Source organism: Parasteatoda tepidariorum, chromosome 10 (assembly GCF_043381705.1).
Source record: "Parasteatoda tepidariorum isolate YZ-2023 chromosome 10, CAS_Ptep_4.0, whole genome shotgun sequence".
NCBI lineage: Eukaryota > Metazoa > Arthropoda > Arachnida > Araneae > Theridiidae > Parasteatoda > Parasteatoda tepidariorum.
In genome coordinates this window covers 65066891-65092972 of record NC_092213.1, presented here as the reverse complement: position 1 = coordinate 65092972, position 26082 = coordinate 65066891, and the positions used below count along the sequence as shown (strand labels likewise).

Sequence of the window (26082 nt, the reverse complement as noted above, 5' to 3'; positions counted from 1 at the left end):
TTTAGAAAATGATGAAAGATAACAATCTTGTGCGGCATCTTGACGCATGTGAAACTATGGGTAACGCTACTGCCATCTGTTCCGATAAGACAGGAACTCTTACAACCAATAGGATGACAGTGGTAGAAGCTTTCATTAGTAGTGAGTACATTTGCATTATTACTTAATTTTACATGGATTTCATTTTTTCTATGTAATATATTTGTTTTGAATAAAATGAATTTTTTAATATGTATTTTTATTCTAGTTTTTTGAAAATAAAAAATAAAAAGTATTAGTACCAGTACTTTTACCCTAAAAGTACCAGTACTTTTACCCTAACAAAAAATTCTGATATATCGTAATTTTTTATAGTAATATTTATTGTATCACTGTAATTGAATATGTATTACAACGAAAATTACAGTATTAAAAACTACTTTAAGTAGTTATCGCAATTTAACTAATTTTAAAAAAATGTCAGAAAATTTTTCAGATGAAAACGTACTCTACATCCTCGACATTTCCTAGAGGCATTTACTTTTTCTTTCTGTTTTATTCGTGCATTTCTATGACTCAGACATAGTTTTAAGCGCCACGTAGTCTATATTAAAAGTTTGTACTCTTGTTTGGAGCAGTATAGTTACTCTACATTTAATTAATCAATGAAAATTTAATATTTCATCGATTATTTTAAAGTTTTTTAAAATATTTTGATGACTATCTCTATAATAATTATATTCTAATTCACATACGGATTTGTAATCTATATAACTTTTTTGACATTTTGTTGCACGAAAATATATTAAGGATTATTTATTTGTTGCATAAAAATATATTCACCAATTATATCACCTTTTTAAATAAAAGTTAAAAATTATATAGACGCTTTTAAATGAAAGATTAATATTTATTCATTTCCTATACGGTAATAGTAGGAATCAAAGAGTACACGGTTACATAGAAAAGTAATCAAAAATGTAACTTCATTGTATTTAATAAGAAAGAAAAATAAATAATGAAATATTTATGAATTTACATTCGAATAATACGTGTCATCATATTTCTTTTCTATTTCATTCTAATACCAATTGTGATCGTTTATCTTTAAGAATATCTTTATAAACAAAAGAATAACTTCTTTGTGAAAAAAAATTTCAAATGAAAAAAAATTTGAATTTAAAAGAAAAATGCATGTTAGTTGTTTATAACAAAGAAGTAAAATTCTTACGAAATATGGACAAGTGCCAAAACTAACTTTTCGAATATAAGTTTAGTTATTGTTTGTCTGACAAATTATCAGTTTTGGAAATTATAAAAATGTTTTTTATTTAACAGCTTGGTTTAACTCATTGTCAACGGAACAATTTAAATTATTTTATTTTTAGTCGTTATGGTATAATAGAAATTACTTTTCGCCACAAGGAGTTGTAATTTGTCTGCCAAATTTCCGAGAAAATGGTGGCTGTAAGCCAAGAATGACACTAATTAAATTATTTCCCACAATTAAGCGGGTTCAATTTTAAAACTATTATTTTTTTCTCTCAAAATGCTTTCTTTTTTTTTTGCGAGACAAAATTATTTTGTAGAGGTTAGAGAACAAAACTACGCATCTATTCCTTAGGATATTTAAGTTTATAAAAATTTATTTATATTTTTAACAAAGGAATCACTTACTTTAATAAAAATTGCAAAAAAAAAATTATACAAATAAAGCAGAATGTTTATATATATGCGTGCATGTACCTTACACAAATCCGTATTTATGTATCAATCCGCTAAAAATTTCAGTATATATATGTTCGGAAACACTGCGGATATAAGTATCTTCATAATATTTTTTTGACCACAGGCTTGCGCCATATCACAAAGAACTCCCAAATCAAGTATTGGGAGAAATTTGCCCTCATGGAGGACTTTTTGAGAGAATTAAGTGACATTTGCGTTACTTGGAGAGGAAAGTCCCAAAAACTTCACAGGGTTAGCCTGATGGCAAGAGGACTTTAAGCCATAATTCGTTCGTCACTGAAGATATTTTTGTCAGCACTGTGGTCGGAGCGAGCCGGGAGTGAAATTCATATCGATCAGCCGTTGTTGGGATTCGAACCCGGTTTACCTCGTTGTGAAGCGAGTGTTCTATCCCATGAGTCACCACGACTCAAGAGATTATTATATTATAATTTTTATTTTATAACCGTCGTTGAACAGTCGAACCAAATTTTGGGTTTATGACTTCTAATGTTCAACTCCGTAGCCTTGTAATTTTAAACCCAATCCAGAAGACAAGGGAACTCCTAGATCAAGTTTTGGGAGAAATTTGCCTTCGTGGAGGACTTTTTGACGGAACTAACCCTCATTTGCGTTACATGGAGAGGAAGACCATGAGAACCTCCCACGATTAGCATGACAGCAATGGGACTCTAACCAATGATCCGTCAACCACTGAGGATATTTCAAGTCAGCAAGCTGGATACGGAATTCGTATTGACCAGCCTTTGCTGGGATTCGAACCCGGTTCACCTCATTGGAAGGCAAACGCTCTATCTCCTGAGCCATCGCGACTCAAGAGATCATTATTGTAGAAAAATAGGCTTGATTTATCATACATTTAGCATAATTTACAAATATTAAATACAGAGCCGTGATAGTTCAGGGGATAGAGCTCTTGCCTCCCAATGTGAAGTCACTGATTCGAGTCACATTGATGACTGGTCGATAAAAATTCTGTCCTGGTTCACACCGACCATAATGCTGGAGTAAAATATTCTCAGTGGTAAATGAATCAAGGGTTAAAGCAGTGCCGTCTCGATATGAGAAGTTGACAGTTGCAGAGGGGGGGGCCGGTACTGACAGTGATCTTCAGCACTGACGTCAGGCATCGCAATCCATGTTTCAGCTGGTCTTGTGTTAGTTATATGCTATGTTGATCCTAGCGTGTTATAAATCATACATAAAATCGTCAAAAGTTACTTTACTTCCTGACGTGGAAGATATAGATTGTTTGTTTCAAATCATTTCCATTCATATATTCATTATTACTTTCTATTACTGATCTTTGAAAAAGAAATGTTGCATATTAAAACAATGGGGGGCTTCGTTAATTGGTATTAACTTGGATGACGAAGATAAAAAACTCTAATTTTAGAATTTCAAAATTTTTCATAAAAATGCTAAGTAATTTCTTCTGAAACTTATTTAACTGATTTAAAATGTATTTTATTTAAACAAAGAAATATAAAAAACAAATTATATATTCCTAGCTGGTTAAACTTAAAACGTAACAACTATATATATATATATATATATATATTCAAAATTTAAAAAATAATGAGAAGAAAACGATTTTCCGAAATGATTATTAAAACTTAATTTTTCTTTAAATTTATCTTTGTATCATTTTAGCAATTGCCTAAACTTATATTTAATTTAAAATTGTATTTTAGTTGAAAACAATTCTTAAGCTGTTTTCATTTAAAATTTCAGAAATGTAAAAAAAATTACAAAATATTGTAAAAATTTTAATAAAATAAGCAAACATTACTGCAACATCTCTAAATAATATTAGTTGAACTAAATCAAATGAATTTGGTTATTGTATTGAAAAGTAATTACATAAATGATAAATGCATTTTAATTTTTGCAAAATCATAAAATCAGTAGTTTTACTGTGCTAGAATGTTTTTTTTACGCTTCAGTTTTTAAATGTTAAAGTGCACATTCTCGGAGACAGAATAGGTCGTTTACTAATTTACATTTGCAGTATGAATTCATTTTCATTTTGATTTTTCTTAATGTGCCACATTCTTATTATTTTTCTATTTTGCTCAGTTTTATCGATCCAGTATGATGATCAATACATATAATCCTGTATATGATTTTTAAGTAAATTCTCATAATTAATATTATAAATTTTTGTAAAAATTTTATATAAATTTTTTTAATAATTCTATAATGTAATTATTAATTTAAAAAAGCAGATTGTGCAATTCTATGAAAAGCATATTTAAAATTGCACGTGTAAAATTTTGTTTGGGGTTATTATGCTTTTATCATTATTTTAAAGTTTTTAAGTTTTTCTTTCTGTGCATATCATTATGATTTTGTTATTTTTATTTTAAAGTGCTTAAAAATATTTTTTGTTGGAAAGTTTGGCCACACAGCCTGTGTACTATTACCTTATTTTCTTATCTATCCTCGTTTATCGGTCATTACAGTTACCGAAATAATTTTTAATCCATCTTATTTTATTATAAGTTGTCACTAAAAATTCATACCTTTACCAGTGCTCCCCTATGCACTTTAAAAAATGCGGTCCACCCTGCTCCATCCAGGTAAATGCTCCCTCATTCCCCTTTTTGAAAAAAAATAGGGTGTCATCCCCCAAAAACACTTTTCTTTTTTTTAACATTCCATTTTTAAGAAAATTTAATTAACCGTTAAAATAATAATTACGCAGAAAAATTATTCGGTTTATTCTAAGTTTTAGTATTCGGTAGGTTTAACTCTGATTGCTATTACAAATATTTAAAATGTTAGGATTATTTTCAATTGGTTAAATTTTTATAACATTCTTCTTTTTCCTCATAGCGGTATATTAATAAATTTTTTAAGTGATTTAAAAATTTTTTTAAATACAAACCTGTTTTTTTTTTCAAAACAAAAATTCACTTTCGCTGGCGTTTATTTTCTAATAATCTTCGGCATAAAATAAAGAAAACGTTTTTTAAGCTGTTGATCAAAAAATAATTTTTTATTTAGTTTACTTTCTTTTGGAAAAAAAAACTGTATCCACTGAAATTGTCTCATAGCATGCATTTAATTAATAATTATGAACAACAAATTTTCTCGCATTTAGATAATGAGTGAAAATTACTTTTTTAAATGTAGACATAAAATATATAATGACGATATTTAAAAATTGTAGTTAAAAACTATGTACAGATTTAATTACATATATATTATATCTAATTATATATATATAATATAATATAATATAATATATTTATAATAGTGTAATAGAAATAATGTTAAATTAAATTTCTAAAAAGCCTTAACTACTTGAATTCTCATATAACTGTGAAAACGTTCACTACTATTATGGCTCTACCTTAGTAAAGTGTCTAGCTACGCCTTTGTCTACTCTAGCTAGTCAGAAAGCAGAGTTGCGTTTTCTATTTCATCATCAAAGACTGAAAAACGAGTTAATAAAAATAGACTTNGTCTGTAAGCTACTTGAACATAGTTGCAGACCAGGTTCACCCATTCATGGCAACAGTTTTTCCTGCGGGGGATGGTGTTTACCAACAGGATAATGCACCATGTCATAAGGGTCGAATCGTCATGGATTGGTTCGAGGAGCATTCCAGTGATTTTCAAGTCATGTCTTGGCCCCCAAATTCACCTGAGCTTAATCCAATAGAGCATTTGTAGTCCTACTTGGAAAACCAAATTCGTGCTGCTACGCTACCTCTTCGCAATGTGAGGGAATTGCAGGACCAGCTGGTGAGCGCTTGGTACCAGATACCTCAGACTGCCTATCAGCACCTTGTGGATTCAATGCCACGGCGGGTGCTAGCAATTTTGAGGGCTAAAGGTGGTCCTACATGTTATTAGCAGGGTGGTCATAATATAATGGCTCTTCAGTGTAATTTTACAATAATAAAACTTTTAAATGTGAAAGATGAAAAGTTTATTTTGTACAATTTTAAATAGGAAACATTTCCAAGATATTTCAATTTTCATAATTATGTGACTTTTTAGCTGTAAACATTTGCTGTGCTATAATCTATTAGTAGTATTAGCAAGTTATAAAATATTAATATGTTTTTAAAGATTGATTTACTGTGCACTTTAAAAAATATCACCGCTAAATTACTATCAGTGATCTGAAAAATTTGCTCAAATCATGTGCCGTTAAAATGAATTTATGTTGAAGAGCTATCATGACATGATGAATCAAGGCAAAAATACATGTAGGGCTTAAATTTATTTTCGTGAAATATATCACTACCAACTGTAAAATTAAAGTTATGCTTGTTAAATTTACCTTATTCTTGACGTTGTCTGAGATTTGATTGTCGAATCAATGCAAATTGGTGTAGTGCTATTTTTCTAAGAATTACTGTAGTATCATATGTTCTAAGAATTATTGTAGTGCCATTTTTTGTGCTCACCGACGTATAGAGTCCGAGTTAGATGTTATTCGACGTCAGCTGGGTTTGAGTCTAGAGGTATTGTGCCCGTAGTCTGATGCTGTAATCACCATGGAAAAGGGCGAACGCCTCAGAATTGCGTTAGGAAGCTTTACACAACAACCGTATAAATAAACGATCAACTTTACTAATTTTGTTAAGTAATTAGGATTACTGAGCATTTTTTAAAAAGAACAGAGCTGCCCATAAATATTTACGACCAGCTCTCTGAACTTTAGCATTTGCTTTACATCTCTTAGCAATTTAGTTTTGTTTTTAATAAATTAAAAAATAAATAAATAAATATAAATTTAAATAATTCAGATTTAATATTTTAAACCATTTTGTTTTAATTTTTGATTTATTAACATCGAAGTTAATAGCTCTTGGAGGTTCTGAAACATTTTATTATCTCGTTTTTCTATTTAAGAATATTCTGATTAATGCATCAAAATAACTTTTATGAGAGTAATTTTCTTTAAAAGAATATAATTTGTAACTAAATGGGTCATAACAAAATATAATCTGCATGAAAACTTTGAATTTTTTTAAAACAAAACGTTTGCTACCGCAACTATTTTACCTATCATATTTCTTAAAATGAATGAATAAATAAAAAATTATGTAACTTTTGCCATTAAATTAATTAGTATAAAGAATCTTAATTGAGGTTTGCTAATTACCCTCTAGCTTTTATAATATAATTGACAACTGAAGATAAATGTTTTTTTCTGCTAAAACAAAACTAAAAACTGACTGTAAATTAATGTTTTTTTAGCCTCCTGACAATCCTGGTGAGCTGCCGAAGCAAGTAGGCAACAAGACAGAATGCGCACTCCTGGGGTTTGTGCTTGATCTGGGCAAAGACTATCAGGCTGTGCGGGACATTATGCCCGAAGAGAAACTTCACAAAGTGTACACTTTCAATTCCGTCAGAAAATCCATGAGTACTGTGATACGTCTGCCCAATGGTGGTTTCCGGATATTCACCAAAGGAGCATCAGAAATAGTTCTTCAAAAGTAAGATATCTTTAATCTGTGAAAAGATCTAAATTATCACCAGCTTATTGGAACAAATTGGGGAACTCTCTGGGGATAAACAAATGTACGCAGCATCACCCAGCACTAGAACCGTGACGAATTCTGTATATTTATTGCCATGAAGTGGGTTAAATTAAGTTATGATTATACAAGATGATTCAGCAAACCAGGGTCAGAAATATTATCGTACGCCACTAGGGGAGACGCTTTTCAGCTTGACATTTTATGTCTCTAAATGTTCTTACTTTTTCTGCTTTTTAGTAACTATTTTATTTTATAACCGGTGTTGAATAGCCGACAAAATTCTGAGTTTTCGACCAGCCACAGCTGGGTCGAATCTGGTCCCCTCATTCGGAGGCGAAAGCTCTACTCCTTGAACCATAGCGACTCTGCTGTTTTAATTAAATTTCCTTTTTGTAAAGAGTTATCCAAATTCTCTAGATAATAATCCAAATCTATTTTGGTAACCAGCAAGACAATTGTGGCCAGTTTCTAGCCTAAAGGCAGCAATAACGCTTGCTGTTGTTTCTAGTGCCACTTGCCAAGCGGCAAGCCTGCTTGGTGAAATCGAACAAATTTAAGGCAGAGTGTGCGTTTTTTGTTTCTCAGTGACGCCATCTATGGCCAAGAACTCGACTTCAGCCACACCATACGTCGCACCCGTTTATAGGGCGGACACATTCATACATCTTTTCATTCATCCACAGATCGTAATTTTGACCTGAATCAGAGAACAATCGATCTCCAATCCAGTACCCCCAGAGGTATTGATTTGTTATGGGAACATGGAGGACTTTTGCGACTCGACAGATTTAACGTGCATCAGTCACTTTACTGATGCCCGGTGGTTGAGCGGTAGCGCTTCGCGCTGTCGTGCAACAGGTCCTGGGTTCGATCCTCGAGCCGGGCAAGGTTGACTCAGCCTTTCATCTCTTCAGTGGGTCGATAAATGAGTACCAAGCATGCTTGGGAACTAAACACTGGGGGTTACGGCTCCTGCACCTAAGAGCCCAAGGTCAAGAAAACTGAGATGGGCACAGTAGGCCATGGCCCTCTATGGGCTGTCACCCCACTGAGTTTAGTTAGTCACTTTACTACACGGGGAGTCTTCGGCCGGCGGGGTTCGAACACTCAGACATGGGCCCAGCTCTATACCGAACAGGCTATCCCGGCCCCGCAATAACCTTTACCAGAATCTATCTCCAAGTTTTATCGCTTACTGTTCGGTTAAGATTAATGAGATTGATGAATTTAGATTGATGTTTTGGAAAGTTATATCCCCTTTACAGTTGTGACCAGTTATTTCTTAACTCTCAGTTCTTTTCTATATTATTACGTGACTATCAAGCTATATTTGTAACAAGAAGATGCATTCTTATATAACACCTCTCTTTAATATTAAATGCCCAATAATTCAGAAAATATGCTAAATATAATTACAAGTATACCAATTACCATATGCGAAATACAGTTAATGAATCGCAGTTTTGTTCCTATCACACATCCTTGTACTTCATAAAATGTAGAAAGATAATCGTATTTAATATCTTGATTTCAATTAATAGCAAAAAATTAACTTGTAATATGCAAACCTGAAACCAATTTCATAGCTCTTAAAATTAATGAGGCTTAATTAGCACGTTACTAAACAAACCTTAAGGAACGAATAAAACATTAAAAAAATGCTGCGAAAATTAAATGATTTGATATAGCCATTACCATAAAAATAATTGCTTCAAGTTTTAAGCGAAAAAAAATATTAACCTTAAGAAGGAAGATCAAATAAATTTCGCTACCTAATTCAGAATTTAGTTAGATTGATTTACGATTCTACGTAATATTTTCTAAGTTGTAGTAGTAATTGTGGGATTATTGAGAAAGTAATTGAACATTTCTAATCATAAACTTTAAACCTTCACTTTATTCCAGTGTGATATGATCCTATTTAAGCTAGTGTCATTTGAAAATTGTTCAATACGTTTTTAAAATAATTTTATAAGAGAGTAGAAGGGAAATATAGTCTGATCAAGCTGTTAGTGATACACGTGACTTCAGAATGTGCTGCTAAAATTTTCTTTTTTTAAAAGGATTGTTGAAGCTAAGTGATATAATTTTTTGCTATTTGATTAACCTACAACTGTCTTTAAATTGCAGATTCATTGTAGGTTTAATTGTAGGTAAATCTTTAAAATGTAGATATTGTCTTTGATGTATGTTTAAAATTCCAAATTATGTTGTTTGAATACTAGACCACAATTTATGTTATTTCTTTTAATAATCCAAAGTGACAATGGAGATTTTTGGTCAAAAAAGCAATGTGATTTTTTATGTAATCTGAAACGCAATGAAACGTGGATTACACATTTTAAATGTTTAAATTGAGAATTGAAGTTGTAATAAAGATGATAAGATGGTGTATATAAGCTTTTCAAAGAGCAATGTCAATTCATTTCATGGCATTTTGTCGATGAAGAATCGTTATTTACTTAATTCTGTCGATGAAGAATCGTTATTTACTTAAATTACTTAAAACAATATGTAATACCGAAGAATCATTACTTTTGCTTATATTATTTAAATATACATTTTTGGTTTGCGTATATAGCCACTATACTAAATTTAATTAATGGTGTTATCTGAAGTACTTTTAGACAGATTTACAACGATTGCAGCAATTATTTAAAAAAAATTAAACAGATTTTTATACAATTTATTAAATTTAAACACATTTTTTAATTTCAGGTGTACATTTATCTTTGGCGCTAATGGTCAGTTGGAAAGGTTCTCGTCTGCTGACGCGGATCGGCTGGTAACAAATGTGATCGAACCGATGGCTTGCTATGGTTTGCGCACTATCGGCATCGCCTATAAAGACTTTGTCTGCAGCGATGAAGCTCATATTAATCAAGAGAAATGCAATGGTGAACCAAATTGGGACGATGAACAGTTCATTGTCCAAAATTTAACTGCAGTTTGTATAGTGGGAATCGAAGATCCTGTAAGGCCGGAGGTAAATAGCTAACTATCAACTGTCCTCTCTCTGTGTATATATATATATATATATATATATTATTTGTGCTTTACAACTTTTGCTTTGCTTAATGATTTATGTTTTCGTTTTCAATTTTCTTGTTGCTCCTCACACTATTGTATTGATATGTTTTGCTTCGGCTATATTAATACAGTATTAGAAAGCACTATTCTTTTCGGATATAATCGTGTGAGCTGATGACGAGATTATATCTTTTCCCTATTTTATTTTATTTTCCATTTTTGTTTAAATTTTAAATTTCTTCAAATTGTATGTATGTATTTGTAGCTTATGTGCAGAAAACAAAACCTATTATTTTCTTAATTTTTTTGCTAACCGTTGTTATGGTATATACAACAAAGAGCCATTACATTATGACTACCCTCCATCTATAACTATGGGCTCACCCAGGTTTTCATGGTTTCTCGCCCAGGAGCAATGTTTTCATGGGACACATTAGGACCCGTAATCCTCACAGAACAATCCCTGACGTCTGTAAGCTACTTGAACATAGTTGCAGACCAGGTTCACCCATTCATGGCAACAATTTTTCCTGCGGGGGATGGTGCTTACCAACAGGATAATGCACCATGTCATAAGGGTCGAATCGTCGAGGAACATTCCAGTGACTTTCAAGTCATGTCTTGGCCCCCAAATTCACCTGACCTTAATCCAATAGAGCATTTGTGGTCCTACTTGGAAAACCAAATTCGTGCTGCCGGTCGTAGCAGTTTTGAGGGCTAAAGGTGGTCCTACATGTTNTATAAAGATAGATAGATATAGAAAATATATTATATAAGATATTATACATTTTTTTGCACAAATATATTAATAAATCTAATACGTCACATGCCAGACATACGTCATGGAATCACTTAAAAAATATTGAATAATTAATTTTAAAAATTTACATCATAGATCTTTTTTTGTTTTACAGTATCTTAGTCTATATCATTGCGCAATTCATTCATTAATAAAAGATATGACTTTTAAGCATGTTAAACATTCAGCAAGTAGTGTAAAGAATTTTAAGCGTTTAAAATTTTCGTTTTCGTAAAGTATTTAACAATTTTAAAGATTAGTTGTTTTTACAGTACATTGTTTTATTTTTAATTTTGTAGATCATAGATAAATAATTATTTCTTTTAATGTGTCAGATTGTTTATTTTCGAAAGAAGCATGTAAAATCGTAAAATGTATCATACCTTTTAGATTTTTCTAACTCTGTGGTCTAGCTAAAAACACAATTCAAGCTCTTGGACAAATGCTTTCTTAAAATTATCGATAACATTGATTCAAATTATATTTATCATAATCACCCACATAGAATAATTGGTGGGAGATGTGGTCCTGTGGTCATACAGTTGGTGTCCTGTGCCTTAATATATCTTCCTTAGGATTACTTTTTCTTTGCATCTTTAATAACCTAAATATAGTGAGCCGCGGTGGTTTTGTAATGGAGCAATCACTTCAGATTTTTCAAATCCCAGCGATAGTTGTCTGATTCGAATTATGCTTCTGGCTCGACTGGACCTGAGTGATACCTCAAACTATCCTCATTGGACGAAACAGTAGGAACATAAATTAGAATCCCTTTGCCATCTAGCTAATCGAGGGGCATTTTAGAGGTTTTTCTTTCCATATGTAACGCAAATGCGGTTCAGTTCCATCAAAAAGGTCTCCACAAAAGTTAGTTTGACCCAAAGTTTGTTCAAGAAGTTTTCTTGTCTCCTGGGTTGGGTTCACAAATTACAAGGGTACGGAGTTGAACATGAATTACCGTAAACCCAAAAATTGTTCGGTATATTCAATGTCGATTATAAAATTAAAAAAAAATTTATGGAAAATACTGCAGAAGTATTTAAACAATCACTTTTTAACGCAAAAATCTTACTAAAACATTTGCATTATGATACACAATGCAACATTCGTTTTATAACAAATAATTTAACAATTGGATTCTGATTAAAAAAAAGCAATAACAGCAATGTAACGAATAATGTACCAATTTTATTTCAACAATAATAATGTAAGGGGTAATGAAGCAATTTTAACCCAACACATTGCAACAAATGTAGCAATTTGTATACAACAATTGCAGTGTATTAAAATCGCAAAATAAAAATAATGTAGAATCGTTAATACAAGTATTGTTTTGTAACAAGCAATGCAAAAATTTTAATGTAACAATCACTTTGTGACAAACAGTGTAACAATCTTAGGGCAACATTTGCTTTATTACTAAAAATGCAGCAATCTCTTAGTAACAACGATGAAGCAATTTTAATACAAGTAACAAGTTAACAATTTTAATGCTAATAACAAATAATGCAGCAGTGCTAATGCGACAACAGCAATGTAACGAATAATGTACCAATTTTATTTCAACAATAATAATGCAAGGGGTAATGAAGCAATCTTAATCCAACACATTGTAACAAATGTAGCAATTTTTATACAACAATTGCAGTGTATTAAAATCGCAAAATAAAAATAATGTAGAATCGTTAATACAAGTATTGTTCTGTAACAAGCAATGCAAAAATTTTAATGTAACAATCACTTTATGACAAACAACCTTAAGGCAACATTTGCTTTATTACTAAAAAAGCAACAATCTCTTAGTAACAACGATGAAGCAATTTTAATACTACACGCTAGTAACAAATAATGTAGCAGTGCTAATGTGACAATCACAATTTTAAGAAACTATGCAGAATTTTTACTACATCATTTACATTATAGAAAGCAGATTTTAATGCAGCAAGCAATATAACAATCTTAATGCAATCTACTTTAACTAACATAATAGCAATACAACAATCACATTATAACAAAAATTTTAATGCAAGAATTGTGTCAAAAATATTAATGCTAATGATTGCAAATAAATCGATGTATATTTTTTGTCACACTATAGATCTCGAAAAATATGTTGACGCTATAAAAAATTCTTTAGGTACCGGAAGCCATCAAACAATGTCAAAAAGCGGGTATTACTGTTCGAATGGTGACGGGTGATAACATCAATACTGCCCGATCCATTAGCCAAAAATGCGGCATCATCAGGCCACAGGATGACTTCCTTGTTTTAGAAGGAAAAGAATTCAACGCTAGAATACGAGATGCCAACGGAGAAGTATGTCTATCTTTACTTTGTTAAAAAAATAATGTTAATAAATTATGTTATGCTTATAATGCAAAAATTTACTCCAAATAATAGTTGCGCACTGTTAAAAATTTCTGGGAAAAAATGGTTAAATAACAATTTATTGAATGGTTATTTCACCATATTTAATTAAAACAGTCAAATAACCATGAATAAAATGGTAATCAAACTGTTAAGTTTGAGAATAATTGTTTATTAACTGCTTTCACCTAGTACGGTTAAACAACCAGAATTTTATCGCACGAACTAGAACCACCTAATAAAGCTACTTAGTTCTTTGCAACTGCGTACATGTCACAGCCGAGCGGGCTTATCTGTCAATATCATGACCGGTAGAACTGGAGTTCGAATCCTAGTGTTGACACCACAATATTTCCTCTTTTCTCTTCAACACACGAAGAATTTCTAGTGTCCGTCACTCACCAATGCCCATTACCTTACGAGAGACCGAGCTCCTATGTCTTGCTAAATAGTTTTTTTTTTCTTTACATTTTTGAAAAATGCTAGTTGTAAATTATTAAAAAACCGTATAGTCTTGTATTCATGGTTTTATTACCATACGTTTTGCAAATGGTTTCAAAACCATAAAGGAAAAAAAATATTCTTTACCGTAGACATTACGGTTAATCGGATGGACAGACAGCTACCAGTTATTTTACCATAATTTTAGAATGAAAATTTTAACAGTGTGCGTTTACTCCAAATCCAATTTATTCCAACGAAAGAAGTTAAGAACGTTCTTCGTAATACGAAAATGATTCGCACTATAGATAACTTTATTTTATATTACATGTGCGTTTCTCTGCTTTTTAATCACTTGTACTGTAAAAATTCCGGATCAAATTACTGTAAAAAGTACGGGCTTCTGAATGCAGCATCCGTCAAAGCCCTTGTACCGTAAAGCTTTATACAATAACTTTTAGAGTAATATATATTTAATTTCTATAATTTTACAGTAATCAATGACCAATAATTTTACAGTAATTATTACTGTAATAATTACAATACATCGGGCTTTTCGTTTCGTAAAATTTTACCGTAAAAAATGCTTATACCCTGAGTGCCAATTTTTACTATAATTTGATCCAGATTTTTTAACAGAGTGCTTTTAAAGAAACTCATGATGAAATAAAAAATATTGCATGCTTTAAGAAATGTCAAAGAAAAGAAATCGCATTAAAAAAACCGTATTATAAAAATACTTGTAACGTGTACTGTGAAACCATAATTTCGTTGAAATTAGTTACAATCTTGAAACAAGTTGAGCAATATTGGTCATTTTGAACTTAATTACTCGATATTGAGCATTAATTTGAAATGCAACCATGTTTCATTTAATACCTTATTGCAGCGAATTACTGTTTGAGGTACCGGTATTACGGTTTAACTTAGATACAAATTTTCTTAGGGTTAAATGATAACGTATTTTTTGCGATTGACATATAAACTATAAATACAAATAAATTTAGCTGTTTAAAATCAATAATGTCGTTGAAAATTAAACATGCACGAGAAATTTAAAATTTAAAAAAAAAAGAAAGTTGATAGTTGAAGATTAAAAATTTAAAAAAATAATTCAAAAGATGATTACAATATTACATATATTTTTTCAAACAGCAGAAAACCATGAGTTCGCGATTCTTTTGAAACAGGGATTATTATCTTGAAAGAACTAATCTTTCTGCATACTTCAGAGCTTATTTTGCTTTAATTAGAATAAACCGTTAACTGAACGCAAACGAATAACCGAACTTTTGACAATGAACACAATTTAAAAGTCATACTCACGAGTTTTCAGTCATGTAAATTAAAATATTTTAAAAACAAGGATGTACGATTATACTCTTTACGCTTTAATAGCTTGAACGTAATAGTTCATATAAAATCATTCATAAAAAATGACTTTGGAAATCACTTACTGTATCATCAAATTCCAGGAATCAAAGTTAGCTTTTCGATATTGTTAATGGTTGGGGATACAAGAAAAATTAACAGTTAGAACGAAAATTTACTTAGTTTACACTGTTATAAGGCATAAGAGATGCGTGACTGTAAGCGTTATTTGTAAATTTGAGTATCAACAAAACGTAGAAAGTAGTTTTGATCATACTACACTGCTTTTCACAGTTATATCAATTTTATAATTATTGCAATCGTGGGCAGTGAAGCCTCACGAGAACTACAACCACTGAGCGTCATAAAAATTCAAATGTATCCTCAGATTTATTTGTATTTGTGAATTTCATGGAAGAGTTTGATGGTAGGTCATAATTCGAAGCCTTATTCGTTCCTTTTAATTGAATAATGTCTCCTTGATCAAGTAACTTAAAAACTGTAGTTTCCCTTAAATCTCTAAATGCATTTTAAGCAAAAAAATTATATTTTTAAGAGAATCTCAGTTTTCAATCAATTCTGTTCAAACTGTGTAAAAAAGTTTCTTAATTTATTTTTAACCAGTAATGATTTATACCATTGCTTAGGACTCAAATAATTATTTTTTTTTTCATTTACCAGATATTTTTTGTTTGGGTTAAAGATATAAAGATATTTCCTTATCAAAATTTCATGAATTTCTTTTAAAATATCTTAAAATTGAGAGACATATTACTTCGTTAACATTTAGTAGCATAATATTTATTCAATTACAAAAAATAACCAAAAAATTTTTGATGATATCTTCTTTTCTAACATAGCAGCATATAATATTACTCATACATTTCAATGAAATTGCTTTAAAAAAGTCAATTTGATCATGAAAATACGGTTCCCAGTAAAACGCGGAAGCCAAGTCTCACTTTCAGTGGTCATTGAGCGGGTGGGTGGTTATTTTGATCAGCATGCAAATCGACCGAGGGTGCAGGGAGTCAGTCTTCGCTTAAGTGCTCAAACGTAAAATGCTTGACTACCAAAGGGGGGAAGCTATACCCTGTGTGGAGGATTAAAACTGCGATGGCATATCTTTGGTATATCCTCAGAGATGTTTTCGAGACTGACTCCAAGCCTTATGGTTGCACGTAAATAAGGAACTACCACTACTCTTCGAGATTATAACAATCGAAATAATATTGAAAAAGCCTTAATTTTATTAAATTCGTAAATATTTAGCATTGATAGGTAATTTTCTGTGTTTACTTTGCAGGTACAACAAAATCTATTAGATAAAGTGTGGCCTCGTCTTCGAGTCTTGGCTCGAAGTTCTCCAACTGATAAGTACACACTGGTGAAAGGTATTATTGACAGCAAACTTCACGCCAACAGGGAAGTTGTAGCAGTCACCGGTGATGGTACAAACGATGGACCTGCATTGAAAAAGGCGGATGTTGGGTTCGCTATGGTAAACAAAGACACTTTCATGTTTCAATATGTATAGCATTCCTCTTTATTTTAGTTTGAATGAAAACTACGTTGCAGTTTACAAATGGAAAAAAAAATTTCAACATCTCTAAATATTTCTTATGAGTCTAGTACAGGGATGGGCGAACTTTTTTGGTCGAGGGCAAAATATCGAGAAAAAAAAAGTTTGGTGGGCCGAGTAGATACTTCTTAAGAAAAAACCGTATACAAGTTTTAATTTAAATATTTATTGAAATTGCGATTTCATTTTTAAAAGTTCCTTATATTGAGGTTCGAAGTGAGATGTGCTTATTTTAAGAAACGAGGCTAAATGCTTGTCTGTTAGTCTACTTCTGAAGGGATTTTTTATAAGGTTTATAATTGAAAACACTTGTTCACATATATAAGATGAAGCAAGCATAGTCCTGATTTTCTGGGTTTCGCAATGACATGATATGTGTGCAATCTTTCCATACGCAATAGATAATGTTACAACTCGGGCCGGCAGAAAAATCTGCTCCTTCGAGCTTAAAATTTCGTGGTCTACCACATGTTAATATATTAGTTTCCATATGTGTGCTCCTCGAGAAAGACAAACGCTTGTTGGAGCCAATCTACGGCTATTCTATAAAGAACTTCGGCTTTCAACATTTTATATTGAAGCCATCCATGTTGTACTATTTCCATCAATTTATATTTTGTAGAACAAAAATAGGGAAAGTAAAAAGGTCATCAGTAGCTTTAAACATAGTAGACAAGAAAATGGATGTATAATGCATCTTGTTTATATTCACCACGGATCGGCAAGTTAAAATTCTATCCGCGGGCCGGATAAAACCTTCCGACGGGCCATAGTTGGCCCGCGGGCCGTAGTTTACCCATCCCTGGTCTAGTACTTAAAAAGTAACATGACAGAAGAAGGGTACCTAATGATAATCTGGAAATGCTTAAAATTTTAGGGTTAAAATGTGCCATGGTTGGCTGTTACTTTAAAAAACCAATGTTTAAGTAAGGGAGTTTTTAAAAGTAAAAATTTGTTTTGCAAGCAGCCTTTTAGATATTCACTATAAGATATTAGATATTCACTTAAAGTTGATGTTCTAAAATTCACTAAATGTCACTTTATAATTATTTCCATTAATTCAATCAAAGCTTTGCTGAATTTCTCATCATAGCTTTTTAAAAGTTAATCTAAATCAAAGAGTTTACTTTCTACTGCTTATTAAATAAGAATAATCCAGAAAATGTCCACCAGATACGCTGAAGAGCATAGTTATAAAAATCCTAGATTCATTTAAAGTTTATTCAAGCCGATTGACAATTTACAATCAAATTTATTAATAAATTGTTCAAAAGCATTAGAATTATTATTGCATTGTATGCTTGTTTTTTGAGATTAGAGTTTTTAACAAAATGCAAATTTATGAAAATTAATAAATAAAAAATGGATAATTACAATCAGTGCTTTCCCACATTGCCTTTGTCAATGATTTTGCGACTTTGTCAAGTATAGAATTCCCTATATTTATAAAAATTATCAATTAAATCTTAAAATTCTGAAAAGCATTCTACCATATAACTTGAAGATAGAATGAATTCATACCTTTCTTCGGCTGTTTATTTCCGTTGGTTACTTTCAAGTTGTATCGAGGGTGTCCCGTAGTTGAGCAATGCCTAGAAAATTCATAAAATGAAAAACGGAAGTCGATTGAAGTCTTACATTAGCTGCATTCTGCTGAAAAAAAACTAGATCATTTGTTTTTTCTCAACAGATGGCTCTGTTGACTGCTTAAGTCCTGAAACAATGATTTCAATATAAGCAATATTTCGTCACTTTGAAACTAAACCGTAGTAACTCAAAAAAATCGAAAAATTTGATATTTGGGTCATTTTGTGTCAGAAAAAATCATCCTTTTAGGAAACAACGTGTTATCTTCATAGTTCCATAAAATTAATTTAGAGAGCAGATAAATCATTATCGCATTGGCGTGATTCGCCATCTTAGTTTTAGGGAATAGTGTAGCAGTGTGCCAGTTGAACAAAACCTTGGAACGTCGCTTTGAAACTAAACAATAGTAACTCAAAAAAGCAAGTTTTTCAGGAGAGCGATTTTTTTCCTGCACTGTTGTATGTCAAAATTTGAATGAAATATGTAATATTCGGGAGGATATTTTGAAGAACATCGTTATATTTTGAAATAACTCTCCACTTTTAATAAAAGTTTTAGAGAAAAGTGTTGCAACTCAAAGTACCTTAACTTATTTCGAAATTACCACAAAATTAGAAAAGCTGCAAGAATCTGGCCTGGTTCATTGAAAAATGTAAAGAAACAGGGTTTTTTTAATGTAAACTATTTTGTAATAGTCGCCATAGCTTTGAGTCAACCTGCGGTGGAAGTTCCTGAAAAGTTAGAAATCGCTCTCCCGAGAAACTTGCTTTTTTTAGTTGCCACGGTTTAGTTTCAAAGCGACGACTTGCAGAACCAAAGTGGTACTTGCCAGAGAACAAAATTTGTAAGACGAATGTGCAAATTTTCAGTTGGATTTATGAGATATCCAGCATTGTATTCTTTTTGTATAATGTTGCATTTTTTTATCCGTCAATAGCGCCATCAGTTGAATGACTTAGTAATTTCAATTATTGGTGAGAATAAAAGTCCGCGTTTAATTAGTAAAACAATTAAGAAAACCAGGTTTTCTTCAATTGATTTCTTAAATTTTTTACTTGCTTTTAAGACAACCAGTGACTGTGTCCCCTGCCATTATGTATATTTTGTTGGGTTTTCTTTTTAAAAATGCACAAGGTTATTTATAAAATTTTTGATAGCTGAGCATTTAGCACTTTTGGCTGTTTTTTACAGGGTATTGCAGGAACAGATGTCGCCAAAGAAGCCTCCGATATCATTTTAACAGATGACAATTTTACAAGTATAGTTAAAGCTGTGATGTGGGGGAGGAATGTTTATGATAGTATAGCCAAATTTCTTCAATTTCAACTCACTGTCAATGTAGTCGCCGTCATCGTAGCCTTTGTGGGGGCATGTGCTATAGAAGTAAGATTTTCTTCTTATTAAAAATTTACATTTTTTGTTATTAAAAATTTCAATTCTGATAATTGACAAGAGAAATTTGCAATTAACTCATCATAGTAATCAGAGTGCAGGGTATAAATTACTGTTTTTAATATTAACCCTTTGCTTACGGTACTTAGTATGATGAAACCGGAGATTCCGGCTCACTTGTTGTACCAACCGAAAAGCAAAATATTTAATAGGTATTTTAAATAAGTAATGTAAGTTGGAAAACTCGAAGAATTTTTAAAATGGCAAATATTTCTTAATTTTTTATTATAAAAATAACAATATTATAAAAATAAACATAACTATAAGTTCCATTATTTCAGAACTTCTGAACTTAGATAACGAAAAATAATCAAATCCCTTAATTGCCATATGAAAAAAAATTTATGTATTTAGAGCCTTAGGACAAGTGCTGTAGAATTTGGTGTGGGAGCATATCACTTAAACCGAGTTAAGACAAATAATATGCGCAGTTTATAATTAAGCCAGTACTATAGATGTGGTACATCAAAACTGTAGTAATTTATTGAATAGGACTCATATCTTATCTAAATGCCATTAAAAATATGCTCACAGTTTCTGATAGCATTAAAAATATCATCGCGGTAAAAATCCTTTATTCTCTATTCAGAAATGTTAACTATTGAAAGAAGGAATATTTGAAAAATAAAACAATTATTACATTTTTGCAAGGATTTAAAAATATTGGATTAATACATATGCTCGATACATATGGATAATACATATGACGTTACTCAGTTAAATTTTCTAAGTAATTATTTGTTTCTAAGAAATCCATAGTGTTACAAAAGTTTTAACCCCTTCCTTCTCGCTCCCTTGAAAATGACGGGCTGAGGTTTCGCACTCTATTTCTCGCTCCCGTGAAATTTCCGGCTGGAGTGTTCAGGAATAAAGCGCCAATAAGAATAAAACTAATTCATTTAGGAAAACATTTTACTTCTCATTTTGCACACCAGATGGTAGCACCAGGATATTTTTAAGGTGATTGTAGATAGTTAGTTTATTTTAAACTAGATATCAGCACTAATCAAATATGTGTATTTGACAAAATATGCACTTTTATGACCGTTTTCTTGAAAATTAACCGATCGTTAAAGGGTTAAGGGTAAGACTAACTGACCTTTCTTTCTTTTACAGGACAGTCCACTGAAAGCAGTTCAAATGTTATGGGTAAATCTCATCATGGATACGTTAGCGTCTTTAGCGTTAGCGACAGAGATGCCTACCTCAGCCCTATTACTGAGGAAGCCTTATGGTCGAACGAAACCTCTCATTTCCAGAACCATGATGAAGAACATCATTGGGCATGCCATATATCAACTTATAATCGTTTTCACATTACTTTTCGTAGGTGAGGAGGTATTTCTAAAATTAAAAATTGTATTTGGTCTTTTCGATCATTTTGCATTCATTGAACTTGCTTATAACGAGCGTGAAGGAACCACAATATTTGCTCGTCAAACGGATTGCTTGCTAAGAAAAGATTCGTGAAAAAATATCAAAAAAATTCACACTTACTTGTTATAAATATAGTAAGTTATTTATTATTTATTTCTGAGCAGAAGAAAAGAATGAACTATCTTAAGACTCATAACTTGAAAAACGTCATTTGCGCCCCTGCTTTAAAACAAATACATATATTTGCTGTATTTATATTTCATCAGTAGCTTCAGTCAATGTTTTCGGAACATTAAGGAATTAGTTGAGCTGGAAAAGTGAAAATTCGTACAGAATTTTATGTATCGCATAATTTGTGCTCGCTAAAAATAGGTTTTGCTCGTTAAAAGCGAGGTATAGACTTAACATTGCACCAATTGTTTCGAATTTTTTCGTTAAGTCCGGATTCTTGTAAAATCATAAACAAGTTTAAAATGAATTTCTGATTGGAAGAAGTTACAAAAAAATCGCAAAGAGTTCTTCTTTATTTTTATATGTATGGTCTTAACGTAGCATTGTTTGGCCAAAAAATTGCATCTTAAAAATTTTGAGTTCATATTTTTTGACATATACCGGTATTTCTGAAAGAATCGTCGCTCATTTTTATCAAGTTTCATCTTTATTAAGTTTCAAACGAGTTTCTCATTGCAAAAAATTACGAAAAATTCGCAATGAGAAATTCATTTGAAGCTTTTTTTCAGATTAGCAAGTAAGCGTCAAATTTTTCTTAATATCACAGAAGTGAAAACATAAATACTAAAAATTTTATAAGAAGCATTTTCTTAGTTCCAAACCATGCTACGTAAAGAGCCATCCCTACTATAGTTGTTTTTCGAAGTCTCCATCGTAGTATGAAATGATGCTTTTTTACGAGTAATATGCCATTTTTATAACTGTTGTGAGTTTGCAACTGTTACTTATGACTGTTAGGTCAAGTTTATCTTATCTAATGCCAGCACTGTCTACACTTACTTTGAAAATGGCACAAAACGTCGATATGGAGCAAAGTCACAGTTTTGTGAAAATGAAAAGCGTTTGTGGTCTAATTTTTTCATTATTTAAAAACTTACTCCAATGCTGCACCACCTGGGCTCTTAAAAATTTGCGAAAACTGAGAACATGGCAGTGATTTTGACAATTTTCATCTAGGTGGAAAAGTTTCACCAAATTGGCGATTTTTAAAAAAGTTAAATGAGTTTAAAATCATTAAATTTTTCGTCTGATATAAAGCCCAAATAATTCTTCGCGGCAAGATTATATATATAGTTTAAAATCATCGCAATGCTTCAAGTGTCAGTCAATTAATTTATGGCTTTATTTTCCTTGGTGACATATCTTTGAAAAACAGTGCTAAGAGCTTATCAGTGGGGTTGAACTCGCATCCATACTGAGGAAGTGGAATGTAGTGCTCATCTCATGGACGTGGTGATCGATCCGAAGTGGGGTGAAGCACTCATCCCATAACACTTCTTAGTAAGAGAGGTCATCAACCCTAAAAGTGGGGTGTAGCACTCATTTTACCCCTACTCATGCGTGTATCCTCATCATAAATTGTTATTCAGTTGAAAATATTATTGAATATTTTTTTACTTTATTTCTATGCCGTATGTTTAGTTGCATATGTTCTTGATAGCATTGACAGAGTTGTATGCTGCTTGTTTAGCGCATCTTACCTCAATAAATAAGGTTATATCATTCTGCACAAAAGTTGCACCTTAATCTAAATAATGTCTGTGTCGATCAAATTCACGATTCTCTACTTTTATGTTGTATAGTTTCTAGTAAAAAAAATAGGGGTGTATTTCTAGTTTTTTTTCTCCAAAAGTACGTTGATTTAATATTAAATTAATACTTCGTTTAAATTGTATGATTACTGTTTCACATTTTCCTACACCAGCATTCGAATTTACTGAAATTAAAATGAGATCACTTTATTTTGAGGAACAACGAACAGCACATAATAAGAACATGAAGGGACTTGAAATGGTATTGCAAAATCTTCCTATTTATTCAAGATGCCAAATTTAACCAATGCCGTTTCGATTAACTAGTGAAATTGCTTTTCACCCATTTTAAAGTATCATTTTTCACAAATTTTAAAAATGCCGATATCTTTTGATGCAGCATTATTTCAAATCTCTTATTACTGAATGATAATAATTGAATTCCGACTTTCAAAAAAGCTATAAAAAAGTTTCGTTTGTCGGAATAACTTAAAATTTGATCCGAGTATTTACAAGGAAAAAACAGCAGTATAAGAAGAAAAATAGTTACTAATTTTGCAAATCAAGGGGCTCTTTACCAATCAGAACTTCAAATAGTTTACCTTTGCATTTGCAGCTATAACTGGTAAATTGTCAGTGATATTTGGTTCCAGAGAAATAAAATGAAAAAGCCACAATGTAATAGATTTTTAATTGTAAGAATGTTAGAAGCCAATTAAAAAAATCAACATCCAAAATAGTATAAAACAGTTGTTAAACTTCCTTAAGAAAACTATTTGCTGACCAACGTTTGTGTATAACAAGTTAAAAACGCGAAACAGTATAATTCAGAACAGTTTATCAAAAGTTACATTCCGAGCAAATTGCTCAATGCGTGCCTTTAGGACATTCAATTTCACTAAAATCACTATTGGATCAATAAACAAAACACTTTCTCCTTCTGATCCCATTGTCAAAAGGTACATAAGGTAGTTTTATCGGTCAGGCTCTTAGGAAATGGTGACAGGTACCGAATGCATTTTAAATAGTTTTATTTATTTATCAATTATATTTTTATATATTGTATCTGTTGCTTATTATATTGAGTATAACACCCTCTATCAGTAACATTTCGAACTGCTTTTTGAATTGCTATATCTTTCACCTAAAGTCAAACCCTCAAAGCCAAATTTCAGGTTATTCTGACAAGTAGATTTTTACAGTTTTTAGAAAATTGAACTTTCATGTTAATCTGTTTATGTCGCAGTTATTGATGATTTATTTATTTCAGGGCACCAAATCTTCGACATCGACTCAGGCATGTACGCGCCTTTACATTCTCCGCCTTCCCAGCATTTCACCATCATTTTCAACACTTTCGTCATGATGACCCTCTTTAACGAGATAAACGCCCGAAAAATTCACGGAGAAAGGAACATCTTTGAGGGCCTTCTCACAAACCCCGTTTTTTACAGCATACTTGTAGTCACAGCTGCCTCACAGGTAATCACACTCAACTAGAACAATTCTTGATTTTAAAATGATATCGTAATGCGGTACTTTTTATTGTAATTTTACCATAATTTCATAATGCGGTACTTTTTATCATAATTTTACCATAATACCGTAACACGGTACTTTTTACCGAAATTTTACCGTAATACGGTTCTTTTACGGAAGTTTTTTCATAATACCATAATACGGTGCTTTCTATTATAATTTTACCATAATAACCCGTTTCTTACAGCATACTTGTAGTCACAGCTGCCTCACAGGTAATGACACTCAACTAGAACAATGTTAAAAATTCCTGATTTTAAAATGATATCGTAATGCGGTACTTTTTATAGTAATTTTACCATAATATCATAATGCGGTACTTTTTTATCCTAATTTTACCATAATACCGAAACACGGTACTTTTTACTGAAATTTCCCCGTAATACGGTTCTTTTACGGAAGTTTTATCATAATACCATAATACGGGGCTTTTTATTGTAATTTTACCATAATACCACAACAGGTACTTTTTACAATAATTTTACCATAATACCGTAGTACAGTATTTTTTACCGTAAAATCTATTTGTACCGGGACATTTTACAGAGCAAAAAAGCTGTTATACCGTAGTTTTTACAATGATAATTACCGTAAAATCAGTGAATCACACTAACTAACTGAATAGCACTGTAAAAATTACGTTATAATAATTCACGGTAAAAATGAATTTTGCGGTAAAATAGATTTTATGGATGATGCACCCAAAGTGCTGGTACTTTATACCGTAATTTGATCTGGAATGTTTTTACATAGCATGATTTTATTTAAGCTTAGGCTGTCTGTTTTACTCATAGCAAAAATACCAAATGTTGATGCATTATAGGCAATGAAATAAATATGACTAGTTCTGTATCAATTTCTTCCCTTTCTAAAAACTGCTTTTAATATGTTATATCCAGACAGTTTTGCTTGCATATAAATGTCTTTGTAGAAACAATACCTTAAGTTACGTTCGGAACTAAATTTAAAACTAATAAAATTCAAGAAATTTATTCAAAAACAGTTAAATAAATATAACATAAAAACCTTTTAAGACATACCATATAGTTACTAATTCAAAGATTCTTAAATATCCTCTGCGTCGGTATCAATAACTTTAATAGTTCCCACACAAAGATCTCATTTTGCAATTGCTTCAACATCCTCCTCCATTGCTGCTTCCCACAGAAAATAGTCTTCACTCCCATTCAAAAACTCTCTCTCGAATTCGAAATTCCACATTTTTTAAGAGATTTAACTATTACATTTAAATGTACACTTTGCCACGTGTTAAGTAACGTTTGACTGATGACGTAGATAAAGCATTAATTATTGCCTCTTTGAAGGGGCACCTGAGGGCAAAGGTATGATATCTAAGAAAACAATGTGAGGTATCATTTACGTGAGAAAAATCGGGTAAAAATAATAGTTTTGCTTTTTACATTCTTTAATTTTAGAAATTTTCACGTTTGGATTTTTCAGCGGTTGACTTACACACCTGTCACACCAGAAATTTTCTCGTAATCAAGCATAAGGAATATATATATATATATATATAT

At 31.4% G+C, this 26082-nt stretch overlaps 1 protein-coding gene across 1 annotated transcript in view; it reads left to right on the top strand.

Annotated features, from left to right (window-relative positions):
- Positions 1 to 26082, top strand: part of LOC107438083 (plasma membrane calcium-transporting ATPase 2) — a 156825-nt gene that overhangs the window by 118911 nt on the left and 11832 nt on the right. Inside the window, 9 exon segments of the mRNA XM_043049232.2 lie at positions 6 to 193; positions 1979 to 2018; positions 6949 to 7190; positions 9954 to 10221; positions 13202 to 13381; positions 16551 to 16745; positions 19605 to 19796; positions 20982 to 21195; positions 24276 to 24487. Of these exon segments, the coding sequence (XP_042905166.1) occupies positions 6 to 193; positions 1979 to 2018; positions 6949 to 7190; positions 9954 to 10221; positions 13202 to 13381; positions 16551 to 16745; positions 19605 to 19796; positions 20982 to 21195; positions 24276 to 24487 (1731 nt within the window).